General features: G+C 40.3%; 2 protein-coding genes across 38 annotated transcripts; both read right to left on the bottom strand.

The window, feature by feature from the left end:
• Positions 1 to 572: 572 nt before the first annotated feature.
• On the bottom strand, positions 573 to 7,844 carry LOC112286603 (sterol 3-beta-glucosyltransferase UGT80A2). Of its 5 annotated transcripts, none has more exons than XM_024528622.3 (16): positions 7,532 to 7,695; positions 6,635 to 6,764; positions 5,959 to 6,416; positions 5,519 to 5,676; positions 4,959 to 5,204; positions 4,597 to 4,708; positions 4,158 to 4,328; positions 3,944 to 4,007; positions 3,577 to 3,634; positions 3,237 to 3,411; positions 2,762 to 2,892; positions 2,331 to 2,433; positions 1,964 to 2,040; positions 1,777 to 1,824; positions 1,352 to 1,501; positions 573 to 1,113 (listed from the first exon to the last, which is right to left on the bottom strand). In XM_024528622.3, exons 2-16 carry the CDS (start codon positions 6,655 to 6,657, stop codon positions 901 to 903), a joined length of 2,187 nt encoding a protein of 728 aa, XP_024384390.1. In that variant the 5' UTR covers positions 6,658 to 6,764; positions 7,532 to 7,695; the 3' UTR covers positions 573 to 900. The 5 variants fall into 5 exon arrangements, with proteins under 5 accessions (XP_024384390.1, XP_090108974.1, XP_090108975.1 ...); XM_090252848.1 differs by lacking the exon at positions 7,532 to 7,695 and adding an exon at positions 6,953 to 7,066; XM_024528625.3 differs by having other exon boundaries at positions 958 to 1,147.
• A 594-nt stretch (positions 7,845 to 8,438) lies between these two features.
• LOC112286811 (uncharacterized) lies at positions 8,439 to 16,561 on the bottom strand. 33 transcript variants are annotated; one of them, XR_016504641.1, is made up of 17 exons: positions 16,002 to 16,299; positions 14,949 to 15,856; positions 14,488 to 14,578; positions 13,454 to 13,867; positions 13,168 to 13,172; positions 12,998 to 13,045; positions 12,669 to 12,758; positions 12,405 to 12,496; positions 12,007 to 12,112; positions 11,676 to 11,717; positions 11,447 to 11,543; positions 10,995 to 11,236; positions 10,641 to 10,737; positions 10,066 to 10,178; positions 9,479 to 9,549; positions 9,199 to 9,263; positions 8,439 to 8,701 (listed from the first exon to the last, which is right to left on the bottom strand). XR_016504641.1 is itself a non-coding variant. In XM_090252832.1 (16 exons), exons 4-15 carry the CDS (start codon positions 13,740 to 13,742, stop codon positions 9,499 to 9,501), a joined length of 1,272 nt encoding a protein of 423 aa, XP_090108958.1. In that variant the 5' UTR covers positions 13,743 to 13,867; positions 14,488 to 14,578; positions 14,949 to 15,856; positions 16,002 to 16,299; the 3' UTR covers positions 8,439 to 8,701; positions 9,479 to 9,498. The 33 variants fall into 33 exon arrangements, 29 of the variants coding, with proteins under 29 accessions (XP_090108958.1, XP_090108959.1, XP_090108957.1 ...); XR_016504642.1 differs by having other exon boundaries at positions 9,204 to 9,263; XR_016504644.1 differs by having other exon boundaries at positions 8,627 to 8,701; positions 9,407 to 9,549.
• Between the last annotated feature and the right edge of the window lie 557 nt (positions 16,562 to 17,118).

The following is a 17,118-nucleotide window of genomic DNA, read 5'->3' as shown; positions in this document are numbered from 1 at the left end:
AGAGCTTCATTTTTAATGCAATATCCACTGTTAATTTTGTCTATAAAGTGATTTATTTATTTATTATTTTTATAAAATTATGAAACTTTATGTTTAATTTTTATCTTTTTAATGGATAATATTTATAGCATCCATATTATAAATTCCACTTAAATCGGCAAATTTGTATGTAAAAAAGTTTATATTCTTTCAAATAGTAAATAATTATAAATATAAAATTATAATTTTTGTTTGAATACTCCAAAAATACAATATATATATATATATAATTATATTAAAAAATAAGCAGTTTATAATTGATTAAATAATAATTTCGGACCATAATTAATATTCAAGATTTTTTTATTTTTATTTTTATTATTATATTATTTAATTTTATATCATATATATATATATATATATATATATATGTGCGTGTATATAAATTTTTTTAAAAGTTAGTTTATGGTATTTTTTTTTTTAATTTTTAAGTTAGTTTATGGTATTTATGTTGAGAAATCTAATCTTTTGAAGAGTTCTTCAAGAAAATGGAGAAAATCGTTGATATCTGCATCAACTTGACTCATTTCAAGTCTTCAATAAAAAAAATTCATTGAAATCGAGTGGATTCTCAAGCTATTTTGCCTTTAAAGTAGCAACTGTACAATTTGGTAGAAGGATAAAATGCCCTTCTGATTTGCTACAATAAAATGATGTCCAAAGGGATATGCTACTTCCCTTTTCAAAGCTCTAGCTATCGTCGTTCTTATGTGACGATCCTGATTTTTCAGGAGAATGGGAGATCAATTTTGCAAGCAATGTGCTTGTCCACAAACGAAAGCATTCTACTCAAGTGTGGAGTTAGAAGTTCATCATGTACAGAACTGTGCATTTCAAAAACCCACCGTCAAGGCATGGAAATCACTTCTTCGACTCGCTTCTTTGGCATGTCCACAAAGATGTGCAAAAGCTGAAAAATTTTTCTCCTTTGGTTTTCCGTGGTGGAGATGACAGTGTTTCATGCATTATCTCTGGTATCCGTTTTCTGAGATGTTTATGAAAGACATCTACAGCACCTTGTACACCGTCTTCATTCTCTATTGCCTTGGAGAGCTCTATGGCTTTCTTCTTCACCTGCTCACCAGATTGTCCAACCATTTCAAGGGCAGTGCCAACGTCACTGTCAGAACAGAGGTTTGGTTGCTTTGAAGAGTAGGCAAGGCAGTAAAAGTAACTACTGAGTACAGATAGCAATACTGCAAAGTTAAGGAGAATAGAAGTCATAAATTACGTAATCTGCCGTATTTTACGATGGGTGTAGCGTCATCGGCATCCAAGTAATGTACTTATGGAAGGACATGATAAGACATACCTCAGGTTTCACCATGAAATTGATGGCATCAACAAGCTTCTCAACAGAGAAATAGTCGACTGGAATAGGCTCTGGCCCCACACCTCTCGCATGAATCTGTTTCCCCCAAAAAGGCTGGTCCCCAAAAAATGGCACCACTGTTGTTGGACACTGCATTCAGTCACCAGGGGTGTTATTCTCATCATCTATCCGCTTGATTATTGCCTAAGATGCGAAAACAAAATTCCCTTCACAGGTTTTCAGCTACGTTAATTAACTGCCTTCCATATGACTCATCTCAAATAAGAATTCCCTTGTGAATGACCATTAAAAAAGAAAAGAAAAAGAAGAAGGAGCTAGAAACAGCGTTTCTGTTAATAGAGAGCTCAAACAAGATAACAAACATCTGTTGAAGTATAGAAGATGGTGACGGAGAGTATGGTTACCGCAGCTTTCAGACCTGCTGCCACTGTACCCGCACCACCGTGGTGAACCTGTCAACCCCGCCCAGGAGAAAAATATAACCATTAACACTTCAAACTTTACATATGATCTCATCATCCAAAAAATCCATTAGATGTATGACAAAGGTAATAGAGGAGTTCTTAAATCACTCATTAAAAGGAGACGCACCACAGCTGCGCACCGAGGGAAAAGCCAATCATGGGGACAATCCTTCACAAGATACACGAAGTCCAGATGTTCATCCACTGGAAGAGAAATGGAAGGGCATTGTCAGCGAAATTGCAACCTAGTCGATTCAAAATCTGTAAGTATAATATATATTCTTGCGATCGCGAGATAAAAGCTTGTACATAATCATTTATTATTACTTCAACACGCGATAGCTCAGAATACATCCCACCAAGTCAAAGCTACTCGATGCACAAAGTAGAAATAAAATAGCATTTTAAGCTACGAAACTAAAGTTTTCATAGTTGGAAATTCAATGTGAAAAGAATAATTACTAGCTTTTACAACCACAGCGTCAAAGACGTACCATTGCCCAAGCCGCCCCATCCTTCGTTGATTATTCCACGCTGTTTCGTTTGTCTAAGTGATTCAATGATACTCCTCGTCATCCCTTTTGGATCTCCGAGAGGCTGAAACAACAAAAAAAAGACACATTGCCCCATTTTACCCAAAGCAAAGCCAACATCAGTTTCCTTTCAAAGTCTCACATTGGAAGAGAGAAAGAAGAAAAGAACATGGACAAGATATCTGGTTACCACGAAGTTACGTACATTAGTGCTCTACTCATTTCTGAGCTTGTAGTATTCCGAAGCGAGAAATGAAAAACAAGGAAAAGTATCCAGCACTGAAGGTCTCAAAACGAAATAAACCTTAACGTCGAACATTCAGCTGATGGATCGTTAGGTATGATATAATTCTGAGGAAAGCTGTAGACATCTCAAAAAATTGACAACTTACAAGACTTCCAAAGCCGATATAAATCGGTGCTGGTCCTGCTTCAAGCCACTTCACCAAGTCTTCGGGAGGCTTGTATTCATCAGCTTGATGATAGAAGCAGAATCCTACTACATCAATTAGAGGACCCCAATCTGCGAAAACAAAGTTGAAGTGTGGCGTTAGTACAATACTTCACTTTGTTATGGTGGTTCATATCCAATTGATGTTCTAAAATTTTGTACCAAATCGGAGAACTATTGGAATAGTTACTAATCCTCCCCGTAACTAGCAACTTTACAAATATTTCTTCCTGTTCCAATTTACACGACGAATCACTGTGAACTTCATCACAAAAAAACCCCAAAGGATTCTCAGTCCGAAATTGGGGATTTAAGGTAAATAAATCATGATATTCACGGACGCGCTGGTCCAATTTTTTCATAAAACCGCAAAGAAAATAGTTGTAGAATATCAAGGGTCTGAGGTTGTAACATACCGTCAGGTTTTGGTACAAGTGCTGGACTCCACAGGTAACCTGTTGGTAAATCGGTCACAGAACCTTGGGAGCTAAAATAGGGAATGGGGTGAAGCTTCAACTTCTTCTTGCGAAAGTCATTGATGATGCTTCTAATTCCCAACCAAATCGCTGAGTCTACCACTTGATACGATAACTGCAGCTCAATTAGAACCCAATTATTATCTGATTGAACAATGTTTTGTATGTTATTATCGAGGTACAGCATAAACCTGTGTACGAACTCATAAACTCCAGGTTTGCAAAGAGGAACTAAAATATTTAAAGAAAGGAAAGGAAAAAGATAAAACATTTCACTTACTTTGAAACCAGCTGGTTTGTTTATACGTGATAAGGGGTGTGGAAATGCCGAAGTTGGTCTGTTTAAGTAAAACAAAAGAAAAAGAAAAAGAAAAAGTTATCATTGAAGAGTTTATTGGTGGAAAGGCAAAGACAATCAAGAGTATGCTAAATCATCTTCTAAGAACAACTGAAAACCAAGGAAAAATTGTCATCTGCATCACACTCCGACAAATGAAAACCGTGCGAGTGATACATATCGACTATGATCTCCCAAGAGGACAACCTCAACATTTTTCAAGCAAGAAAATTATCAAGTTGACAGAAATATTGATAAATGAAATAAATATTGATAAAATAAAATAAAAGGAGTCAAAAAGTATACGCACGTCCACGGCATTGTGAAAAAAATGTGCAAAGGAACCTTGAGATACTCTGCAACGTGCACATGACCTGTGTGATACCACGCACAGATTATAATGATGACACAGTCAAGATTACTTCATCTGTTCCTTGAAACATTCTGATGACAAATCTACTTCAATTTCTTCAAAGTCCTGCATTGATGTTTTTCCTGTATGAAATGAAAGGGTTGAAATGCACCATAAGCTGGAGGATTGGCGATGATCACTTGCGCCTTGAAGGGAACACCAGAATCCATATCTGGCTCTATGCATGGTGCCAGGAGAGAATTGACGATTGATTTTATCTGTTTTCTTTGTGTTCTGACTTCCTTGGGTCCTGTAGACAGAAAGCCCTTGTTCTTCACCATATCTGATGTCAAAAATAATATCTCAGAACATGCGTGTGCAATCACTAATCTAAATAAACAAAACAGCAAACCCAATGCTTAGCATAGAAACTTTACACGGCTCAATAGAAGTAGACGTCGAATAAATGAAATATTAATGCGAAATATATTTACAAAAAGTACCCACAAGGTTAGCCATAAGAGTAACAATATAACCATGCCGCAAAAATATTGATTAATAGAAGAATATGGGAGCAAGCAGAGCAGGTCTGAAAATCGGCAAGAACATACATGCAGCGAGAACCTTTGAATCACCTCCCAGGGGGAAAAACTCTAAGCCTGCTGATTTAACAAATTCTTTAAAATTAGCATGCGTCGCTAGCCTCACTTGATGTCCATACTCCTGTAAAACATACCCACGTCAACGTGAAATAGAAATTCATGCACTAGACACACAAACTAAAATAATTCAACTGTGAGGATTCCGGGCACTAACCAATATCATAATCAACAGGATAATTCAAACAAACACAAATTTAATGAGTAACACCTAGTACTATTGGTAATTCTACTGTATGTGAGTCACAAAGAGCTGACCAAAGAGCAAGACTTTATGACGTCAACAGGTTCACGAAAGATCTCAAAGAGAGGACCTGCATCTTCCTTCCAATGGCCAGAAATGGCTGAACATCACCCCGAGTGCCAACAATTAACATCACAACCTTCAGTGAGGGAATTTGCTCCCATATTCCATCGTCTTCATCCTCTAAGTACTCGTCTTCAGCTGGCCCTCGTGCCTCAGGCGCAAACACACCCTCAGCAATTCTACTACTTTCGTCAACATCAAAGGCCAACGTACCATCGTCCTGAACCCTAGTTAATTTCTTCATGAGCCTTTTCTGTCACATACATGATAGCACGTGAGAGTCAATACATCATGAAATATTACATTATAGACTGCTATATCCTCAAAAGACGTATGGTTCTAATCAACTCGTACTGCGTACTGTTTAGTTTTTCCGCAGCATCTTAAGTTGCCGTGTAATCATGAACTTCATATATTAGGAACATAGGTTCCGGAAGAAGGGAACCTCAATGTGTTACTCATGTGATACAACTAAACGTAAATAACCCCCAAATGTTGCAGATGTTTGACTTTCTTTCACAAAGTTTAACTCATAGACTACTGATAAGATCTTGTTTGAAATAGTACCTTCTTCCTATGTGAAATTTTATTACCAGCATTGCGAATATTGGAATTCTCGGTGTTCTTCTTTTCTCGCCTCTGAGTATCATTGTTGTACGGAAGACGATGAGCGGCGTCAGGAGATGACACGCTATTCAAAGACTTAGTTGCACTGAGCTTGTTATCTGTGCTCACAAAATCCACAAAATTTCAGAACATCGTTTGGCTTACAGGTAAATTTTCCAACCTTCAATCTTCTTGTATAAGGGCGAACTTATATGAATTCAACATCCCACAAACCTTCTCAAGAGTTGGATTTCGAAAGATTAGTCGAGTCACAAAATGGGTATGGGTCAAATATTCAGAGCTCATTTAATTGCATGTCCAACCATGCCAACCAGTGCAGTAATTAGTCAGACAAATAAAAGCAAGAATGTCATTCTAAAACAATGGTAAAAATCCCGTACTCGGTGGACTGTAGGCCTTGTCAACGTCATCCCTGAGCTTATGCAAAGATATATCTCCCATTTTTTCCAATACTTGCTCCTCGGCATCCTCACTGATCGTTGTTGCAACCACCGACGGCATCCATACGGGCATGGATTGAGTATTTTGCAGTGGGTGATGTTGATTGTCGCTGATTTTAGCATTATCAGACAACCTCGGATTCAGGGACTGAAAATTTGATGCAGCATCATCAGCTTCTGTCTTGGGCAGGCTTGCGTAATTAGCGTCGGTAGAGTTTCTAGCAACCATCGTCCTCAAATCGGGAGGCGACAGTCTGCCTGTGATCTCTTCAGGGCTGTTGTTCTTGAATCCTGTTACGGCGCTTCTTTCAGATTGCAACCAGGATGGTATCTTACTTATCGCATGCAAATCAACCTTATTCTTGTGCCCAGGAATATCTCCATTTTCTTGACCAAAACTGCACAATCCCGAAGATTGAGTTTCGAGCTATTCAAATGTAAACAGTCATTACAAATGGGAGAGTAAAATTCGATCAGAGTCATTTCTCTAGAATGTGCTCAAATAGACAATAGCAACAACATTTACAGTTACAAATCCATTCCTAATTTGAATCCACTCGCCCCAGAATTCAAAAAGAACGTATGCCAATTCCAAGACGAGGAGGCACCAGCACACCTTGAATCGGTGTCGCTCCCCATTTGTAATTCCAAAAGTGACTATCAATCCTGCTTTGTTTCAATCAAAGGCTCAACAGATCGGCTCGGGATACCACTGACATCAAATTCTAGCGTCTATGGTTGCACACCTGTCGCAAGGGGTACCACTTGCCAATGTCAAAATTCAATCCCAACGACGCAACCCTCGCAATTCAACACATTGTTTCTGTGCCTTGAATACGTCTACTGCATAATGCTCGACGATTTCAACGATGCTCTCTATTAGTATACACCCTCCGAAACTAGTCTTTAGCAGATTCGATCATGACTATTTTACCATCTTTCCACAAAATTGCAACGAATACCCTCTGCGGCGCCCTAGCCATTACGTGGTTTGAAAGTGAAGCTTCCGCAGACCAGATGTTACCCCCATGTGAATCTAAATACGAAATTAGGTTGCTATCGTAAGAACTGATGATAGCTCAAGAATGAAAACCAAGCCGTTCTTGAGGGTTCAAGAGAACGAAAGTGCAACACACAATCGCACACAGAAGCGAACGCATTACAACTCGAAAAAACACATGTGCGCAAAGACATGCACATTAGCAGCTCTAGATACAGTCAATTGCGACACCCTCGACACACAACCCACAAAGCGAATTATCGAAACAGAGAAGCGAGAAAGTGCTAAGAGCCCAGTGTCTATCCGACGTAATGGAGCATCGACGACGGGCCCAATGCAAAACACGCTACACCGGTAGATATCATTCGCATATCCTCACGATAAAACTTGTTTCAAAGCTCATAACCCCCCCTCCCCTCCCCCTCCAGAAAATCACGTAAAAACAGTAAAACATTCTCCCTCAAAACCACGCCCCTACTTCCCCCCCATCATCTGACAAGCACTCCGACCCACCGTCAATCTCTCGAGAGCTGCTGCAGCTGCTGCTTCCACGCGGATACGTCGATCCTGCAACGCAAGGACGTGCTGCTGCATGGAGAAAGCATAATTTTGTGGCGGTCACGAGCAATTCCAGACGATGAATCTCAACAATATGGAAATGGGGTTGGTGTTGTTCTCAGCCAGTGGAGGGCACCCCCAAGTAAGGGCGACGCCATCCTACATGAATAAATCTTTTCTGTCGTTATGTCGAAATCCAACAAAATCCCTGTTTTGTTGTGGGCATTCAACGATCTATCGAAGCAGCAGAAGCATTCTTTGAGCGACTTCGGCAAAAAGGCTCCGTGCAGTGGCATTCTCCGTGTTGCGATTTTGGAGGGAACTGTCAGACAAGTGGCGGAACATCCGTGGTGAAGACCATGCGGTTCCACGTGGCGTTTCAGCAAGGAGTCTGAAATGCTGACCTGTCAAATACCGTACCGTGCCGTCGTGGCAGAGCCTTTTCAATTTTTTTTTTTGCATGGGAGTCGTTTTCATGGGGGAAACATTTTGTGTGTTTGCATTTTTTCTATCTACGGAAATGTATATATATACGTTTGGATGAGTGTATGTACACACATATATATATATATAAATATATATATATTCTTGGAGATTTCTTTTCAAGCAAATAGAATATAATTTTGTCGATAGATTGACATGTGTGTTTGAACATTCTTTTGATGTGATCTTGGGACATGTTTCGGATTCTTTGGTTTAAACCTACCAATAACTGCATGTATTGGAAAAACTTAGAAATAGAAGATGTAGTTTTAAAACAGGGTTTATCAAGCAAGAAATAAATTGAAAATGGGTGTGGCTTTCAACAAACAAGTGCGGTTTTTCGTAACGGGAATTCCAAAAACAAGTTCATGGGAATGAGTGGCTTTGAATAATGTGTGGGTTTTATAAATTATTGTCTGAAATCCTGAGAGTATACACTAGAATACAGTGGGGTTTGTGCTGACAAGTCGTCTTAAGTCCCTTTCTGGTTTAGGCCTAAAGACACTTCACTACTATCATATGAGCTTAAAGCTACAGATCTTCAAATTTGACCAATAAAAAGTTGAATGAATAGCAGGAGTGAGCCATCCTGATTCAAGAACCGTTTTATCGTTTAAGGATCCGCACAAGTCGTAACACGGTCTGCAACCATTCGACAAGGATAATGAGTTTACACATGATTTACATGCCATGCAATTTACAGTAGTACTTTGTAGTAATAGGATTGACTGTGTTCAAGGGCTTGATGATCTACACTACTACAGGAATTCCTTAAATTGGGTCCAGGGTTTCATCTCACAGTGGACCGACTTCAAGGATCTAAACAGTTGTCTAATCCAGAGGCTTTGACTGGTACAAAACAGTCAGCTCATCTCAGTGTCAACATAGCCTTGAATTTCCTACAAACCCATATCGTCTATAGCATCAAACTCTTCTCATTATGCTTAACTAATTATTCCGAGTGCATAAAGTAAGACCCTTATTTATTCTACAATCTTAAGGGTTGTGGTTTCAAGTTGTAAAACCGATCACAATCAGCAATAGTTTCGAACGTTCTTAACTACACTAGTACCCTATGAATGAATCAGATGCCACTTCTAAGCATGGAATGACAGGGAAAATGCAATTGATATCACCACCTAACCGTGACAAGATGCTGTTGAAAAACTCAGAATCTGCTCCAAGATCAATCAGCAAAACCTACCTGCATTACAAACCAAGACTTTCAGTGTAAACAACGTCTCAACATTTACGTGCATGATGCAGCCCGAAATTCTACCACTGATGACACTCCACAAGCATCCAACTCCTCATATGATAGTAGTGAAGTGTGGTAAGACCTAAGACCTGATGATAACTTCCAAGTGCCTGTTCCGTTCCGGTGATAGGAACAAGCTTCTGAGTCTTAAGTGGGCGTACCTAATTCGAGTTGATAATGACTACATCATGCAGCAGAACTTGTAGAACGTGGTTGTTAACTGATACTCACGCTTACACAAGCAGGAAGATTAACAACCTTAGTATATGGGTCAAAGCAACGAACAGCAACAATACAGAGAGCAAATACTGCATACAATAATAGAGTCCAGTATATTGGTGAACCACGCAAAGTCAGTGTTTGGCAAACCTCTTGCACTAAATGAGTGAAACTAATGTTTTATGATCTAGCATCTATCGATCTGCATTGAACTTGAGAGCCAACCTAAACCTGGATTGCTCATACGAATCTTCTGAATACTTGTTACTTCTTGTCGCCCAAGCATTGATCTTGGAACAGTTACTTCGTCATTGCAGCCTCTATATTGAGTTTCCTTAGTTCCAGAACCAGATAATCCTACGACCGCGAAGGCCTCAATTACACTATCTAAAACATTTAGCACCTTATTTTTCCTTTTACTGCTATTTTTCTGAATAAGAGTCTCATTTGTAATTACATTCATGGTCTCTTTTGACGGACTAGTTTCACCATGTGGTGAACATGTATTGTTGGAGGTCCTTGGACTTACTAGTTCTGGATCTGGAAGGCGCATAGGCATGTCCTTTGCGTCAATGGGGGAATTGAAATAACTTTGATCATTGTCATCCTCATCAATTTCTCCCGCCAAGCTTGAGGCCACTTCTGCGCATTTCAATCCAGGAACCTCAGATAATTAAACATATAATTCACTAAGTCTTATACGGTGCTACTTGGATGGAATCACTGGGTGTTGCACGGGAAAAACATTTGTGGGGTTGCAAGGTGAAGTTACCGCTAAATTTAACAGTCGGAAACTAATTTTAGATGACATCCTGTAGAACATGATACTTAACAGCCCTTGTAAATTCCAGGTTCTAGCCTCGTGCTGGCCTTTGACAAAGGTCAGCATGATGCTAGAACTAAGATCTGCAATGATTAAGAGATGTTTTTGCCAGCGTTGCTTTCTCGAAGAACTCCATAGATCTTAAGTAATTTTGGCCCGAAGTAATTTCGGAGCAATTGATCTAATGACAATGAAAAGATTAAGTGGGAGAGTGCTGAAATTGGAGGATTAAACGATACACTGCACAGTCTACTATTGTTAAAAAATGGAAGTTGACTTACCACTAGTGCAGCTACACGGTTTTTGCTCACCGCAACTATTAGAGCTATTTTCACACAATCGAAAGCTTTTTTTTCGCGCCGGGCAGAACGTGTCAGCCTGAGACAATAGCGAAATGCTGTACAGTTAGATTAAAATGGGAACTTAGTGCAGAAATTAAGAATGTTCAAAGATGAAACTGGGCTTCTCACAGCTGTTCAGCAGTTCTTTAGAAATACAGAACTATTATCTGTAATGGTGGCGAATTACTCTGCATGAATTAGACATCCCCGAGGCAAATTATGCTCAAGATGATGAAACAACATAACTAGCAGTGCAAAGATTGTTCGGCACGGGAAAAAACACTCAAACGTCACCTCTTTGACTTCTGGGTTCGCGGAAGAATCTCTTCTGAAAGTTGGGGATACATCTTCCAGAAGAAAAGGAGTGTTCCCTCCAGATAAAAGTGGAGTTTCTCCTGGCAATAGTGGATCATCTGTTGCTCTGTACATCCTTAGCCTGCATGCGCTGTCAACCTGTCGCTCGAAAGCCATACCTGCTGCGAAAAACATAGCTGCCATAACCTCTGGTCTGGTCGGAACTTCATTTCTATATTGTCCTGGTGTACCCAAGGAGAAAACCCACAAATTCAGTGTTCCAGAATAATGATTACAGAGCTCTAGCAACGTTTTAATAATTCGATCCCACAGACGCTGACTACAGATTGGAATGATGACAAGGCTAAATGTCAAATGATGCATGGTGATTGTCAACGTTTTCTCTCAACACCCAGACCAGCCTTGTGAGCAGAAACGCATAACCAACACACCAGGTGCATATTTCTCCAAGCTGTGACCTGCTACATATTTGTTCAACTTCGAATTTAGTTCAATGAGGTCACCTTCCATCTCCTTCAACATTTCAATCTGTCCAGCAATCAAGATCAAAGTAAATATCAGAGAGAAACCCTATCAAGGATGAAGGTGATGAGGAGGTGAGAGAAGGAGGAATATTGAAAGTTCTAAAAGAAACATCTCTACACAGCGTCATTGCCTCACCTCTCTATCAACCTTTACTAAGGATAGATTTGTAGCTGAAACCTGCATGCATTTATGCCACAAATGATGCCGTCAAATCGGTTTAAGTCATCAATTCTTACTTCTAAGGGAGCAGATATTGACCCCTGATCTACTTACAAAATTCATCGTCTTCACAAGACGCCATCCAAAAGCCACTGATTTTTACATCATCGTAAATGGAAATGGAGTAAAAAGTATTCCAACTGTATTTGAAGTAACTTATCTACCTTCCGCAGTTTAAACTTCAAGACTCCAGGCGGATATGAAAATCTACACTGGAGAAAACCATTACGTGTAGATGTTAACTCGCCTGTTTGGAATCGCCTTCCAGAAGCAATGGTGGAGCATCATGACTGCTTTCGGTATCCAACCGGACCGGTGGGTACCAATGATCATCTAATGAAGGTCTTGGTTCACTGCAACAATTTTTTTATATTTATATTTTGCATTTTGAAAAACAAAAGAAAAAGAAAAAGGAAAAGAAAAATCATAATCAGAACATCCTTAGTACGATTCAAAAACACGATATTAAACAGAAAATGTAACCATCTTGACAACTTCGAAAATCATCTGATAGCTGACATCTGCACGAATTATGCTCAGCTATGCAGACAAAACTCATTAGTGCAGATTCTACATGTGTTTCATATATTTGATTACAATCACTTTGTATTAGCAAATTGTTTATAGGGACTATTTTGCTGCTACCTTAGATCTTCAAAATACATATATTCTTGGTTAGGATCAATTAGATCAGGAAAATCGTTTGTCTTTGTCGAACAGGTACACAATACTGACATCTGCACGAATTAAAATTGCATAAATGAATTAAGCCACATTTGACTACGAATAAAAATCAAAGGGTGCAATGTAACAACCTTACAACGACATCGTTCTCTATGTAATCTGCATAATAACTATGTTCCTTGAACTGATGTCAGTCTAATGAACATGAGCGTTGAAGTTTATTACCTCCAACTTGGATGTTCTTCGAACATGAGATGATCCACTTGAAAACAAAGGGTACTCAAGATAGATTTCAACATCGTCGTCCTCAAAGAACTGGAGCACCAAAAATAAGGGTAAGCAACAATGTCCATTATTTTGAAGGTAGCTCCAAAATTACTTCATCCTAAACACAACTGTCATGCCAACAACCATTATTGGTACGGTACTTCAGTAATTTTCTGTTTGATTGTTGTCTAGTATAAGATTTGACACGTAATCAAACATGGTTGCAACAATCTGTTGAAGTTGTGATAATTGTCACTGGTGCGCTTCATGATTTCAGAGTGACTTACCTCCTTGAGATCCAAAGTAATATGTCCAGACAAACCAGCACTCCAGTTCTGAGCAAGAAAAGGACGAGAATCGTTACCAGTCGATTAAACTTCTGATAGTTCTCACCCGATGCCCGAGAGCAAATGGACAGCTCAACACACACAGAATTGATTGATCGAGTAAAAATTACCTGGTCTGAAGAAGACCCCACCCAATCGTCGCCATTCCATCGAAAGACCAGAAATAGAGTCAATACCACTAAGTTGTTGAAAAACGGGAATTGAATGCTTTCAATAAAATTGTGTGCAAAATAACTGAATTGAAATACTGCATGCACTCATCAGCCAGGGACCGTCGGTCTCAACCGACCTAAAGTAGTGCTAATGAATCCAACATTAAATGATTTCTCCACATTGTTTCAATGTGTACACGCTAATGAAATTAGGTCTCAAGGGTAAGGTAACGATTGAACGTACCTATGTATACATGAAGCTTATCTGGTCTACCATACTTAATCTCGCATGAGAGCTGCTGGTTGATAACACATTCATCACCAATCACTTCAAATTCTCCAATATTCTGTTGTTCGATTCCGTGTAAGATAGTGATCTTCAAAAAATATCTCTGACTATTCTTAGAAGAGCTGGCTCCAGAAATTGGTGGGATAGGGAGACGTATTCCTGTTATCCTTAAAAACTTGATACAGAAGAAATATGCATGAGGTTTCTGTGGCGAAGATCTTTGTGAGGTTTCACATGCTTCCATTTTTGCAGATCATTATTTCACTTTGTTATGCGAAACGTCACAAGTCGATACAGTAGGCATCAGATTCCATCATAGAACCTCCAAATACCAGCCTTCCCTCACTAATCGAAAGTGGTTTCAAATGCCTGCCATAGCAGAATGAAGAAATCAGAATATGGGAGTCATACAGAACAAGTAGATCAAGGAGCATACTTGTGACAACTACGACAACGATAAAACTTGAGGACAGAAAAACTACCAAACATCTTCCCATGCAAATTCAGCACTTGGCAGACCTCATCAGATTCCCAACCGATATTTATTAAACATAATAATTCTTCGATTTACAAAATTCTTAAACACGAGCTCATGAAGCTCGTTGGGCAACTATGATATCTGCGAAGCAAAAGACTCCAAAGCTATGTGGAGAATTGCGGCTTCGACCAAAGCATCGAAAAGCCTGTGAGAGCGGAGCGAATTTCTGGAATTCACACGATCAAAGGTGTTCCAAAATATGAGAAGCAAAAATATTGGTAACTAGGATAGTAGCAGAGAAAAGTCTGCATCAAAAATCTGTCTAAAAACGATGCCAACACCTAATCAGTCCTCTTGACATCCATCAAACCTGAAAGGCACAATTTATGAAAGATACAGTGAAGAAGACGATCCCTTCTCGACATGAATGTTAATTAACAACACCAACGACATTGGCAAGCACCAAAATAAAGTCCAGTATGGTCCTTAATTTCCTCACAGCCAGATTTACCTAAGATGGCAATTAGCGAGCAGTAGTCCAAAGAGACTGCATTTTGATTGAGGTTCGTCCGGATATTACATCCAAGACAAATATCACATTCCTGCGTCCAAGTACGTCTATTAAGGCCTGTTCAACAAGTTTCTTCTATCTACCAATAACTTGCTGAATTTCTTACTATTAGCCACCTTTCCTATTATTGCTGAGAAAACAGCTCCACTGAAAAAGCCGACCTACACCAAACTGGCCTAAAACTCACCAAGCATTTGCCCCTTCATAGATAGGCGCACAAGCAGTGTGAACCCTAACTCACTCCCCAATTTCAGTCTCCTCCAAACTCCCGCACATAATACAAATTGAATGCTCCGCAGATGCTTCACCATGCGAAACGGAAAAAACATGACCACTACGGCAAGAATCAAATTATATCAAAGCAAATCAAGGAAGTGGTATAAGCGGCCTACTTTTCTCACCAGGAAAGTTGTGGAGACGCTGATGAGGCGCAAATGACTAAAGGGAAATGTAAGATTCAACTCTGTAGATTTTTGCCTCACAACTATCCTGTGAGCTTGACTTTTTAATAGTAGTCTCTCCACCCCACGACTCTGTTCAACAAAAGAAAGTCGAGGATGCACGCCGGATTGTTGAGAACAGCAGACTTCCAGGAGATTGACTACTTGCCATACTGACGATCCAGAATCTCAAGAACTGAATCTCTACGACGAGAGTGGCGACGAAAGTTGTCCCGAGGTAGTCCGAATTTGTAAAGCATCCGGGGGAGCATGTTACGAACCCGCGAATTCTACCTGGTCTACCGAAATGTAGAACAGCATAGGAATTTTTTTGTCACGACAAGGACAAACAATATGCACTGTTCGTGTGATCGTTGGAATCAGTAATTCTCTTGCACTTTATCCATTTCGATCGCAACTCGTCATGCTCATCTACAAGTTGACAAGCGTAGAGATTCTAACTCCATGAACGTAACTGACTCCGGCAAAGCTATTGTTAAAAGAGGTGGCGCTTCAAGCTGCTGAAACAGGAGAGAAAAAGAAAAGCTGAAGCGACTAATGCAGCTGAATGCTTCTTGCACTGAAGGAAGTCGATGCAAATTGAAGCCTGGATAGTTTGAAAAGAATGAAATCACGTCCTGAGAAACGCAAGGATCTTGGCTTTAAGCCATGAGTGATGATCACGAATTCACAAATGCCTGTACACTAATAACGTCCAACACGAGCGAAAGAAACAACCACTCCGTTCTCGCACGCAGAACTGACGATCTAACGAAACAAATTACGACGTCTCCCACGCAGATTTTCCAATCCATTCCGTCGTCGGCTCCAAATTCTTCAAAATCCCTCCAAATCCACAGAAACCGCTCCTACGACCAAAAATTGAAACGAAACCTTTAACTACTGCACGGAAGTGCACAACAGCGTCCCGCTCTCTACGACAGCGACATAAGAGCATTCACGAGGACATTGCAAACGGTAAGACGTACTCAAAACAATGATAATCGACCGCACCAGCTTCCCTGCGATGACGACAATCCTTCCGCGGAATTCCCCTCCCTTCCTCACAAGCCTGCCACTGAAAATTGCACTTCCACAAAACCGCGCACCAGAACATCGGAACCTTCAATACCTTCAATTCGCAACCAAGCTGCTCCAACAATCTCTTCTTCTGCTTCTGCTTCTTCTTATTCCCACGGAACAACAACAACAATCATCGCATGTTCACGCCAACCTCTCCCCGAAACGATGCAGCAAGCCGTCCTCACGACACTCTTCCCAAGCTCCTCCTCCTCCCGATTTCTTCCATTGCCACTGAGGCAGGGAGCCACGAGTACGGCAGCCGGCGTGAGGCTGGTTCCAAGGCATTGAGGCTGGACCCAACTCGTGGCCGTTGGATCGTAGCAGGTTCATGACATGGCGTGGTGGGAACGGCGCCGACGACCACCACAACGACAACAACAACAACAACAAGAACGACGACGACGACGACGAAGAAGACGAAGAGGAAGAAGAAGAAAGGGGAGGGGGCTTCAAATCACCGTCGTTACAACTCTGTCTCTCTCTCGCGCTCTCTATTTTCCTCCCCAAATTTAGAGGCTTTCCCCCCCAAATTTAGTGGGAACTCGACGTCTTCCTGGTCAACTCTACACCCCCCCCCCAAATAAAAATAAGAATAAAAATCCCAAGACGGGCCAAATGTGTCACCCACAGCCCAGAATGCTGCTGCTGCTGGCTAATAATAATAAGTAATAAATAATTCCTACAACTAAGTTGGCTAAGCGGGCTTCCTTTCCTTCTTTCTTTCTCCATAGTTTTCAGTTAAGGAAGCTGTTGTGCTTAATTACACACACACACACATCTCTCTCTTTCTTTCACTTTCTCTATCAATTGTCTTTCCTCATACAAAAAGGGCTTCTGTGGAGATGGGCTAGCAAGCTAGCTGGGGGGGGGGGGGGGTCAGAATTGGGTTCCTGGACAAAAGCAACCCCGGAGATCTTTTTATGGCAACAAGAGATCTTTTTTCTTTTTTCTTTTTTGTTAGTCCATTTAAGCAAGCAAAATCTCATGGCAAGACAATTGGCACTGTGTTCATGTCAGCACTGGTTGTGAGTGTGTGGCACATGGACAC

This window comes from Physcomitrium patens, chromosome 9 (genome assembly GCF_059467195.1).
Source record: "Physcomitrium patens ecotype Gransden chromosome 9, ASM5946719v1, whole genome shotgun sequence".
Taxonomy (NCBI): Eukaryota; Viridiplantae; Streptophyta; class Bryopsida; order Funariales; family Funariaceae; genus Physcomitrium; species Physcomitrium patens.
This window is presented reverse-complemented; position numbering and strand designations above follow the sequence as displayed.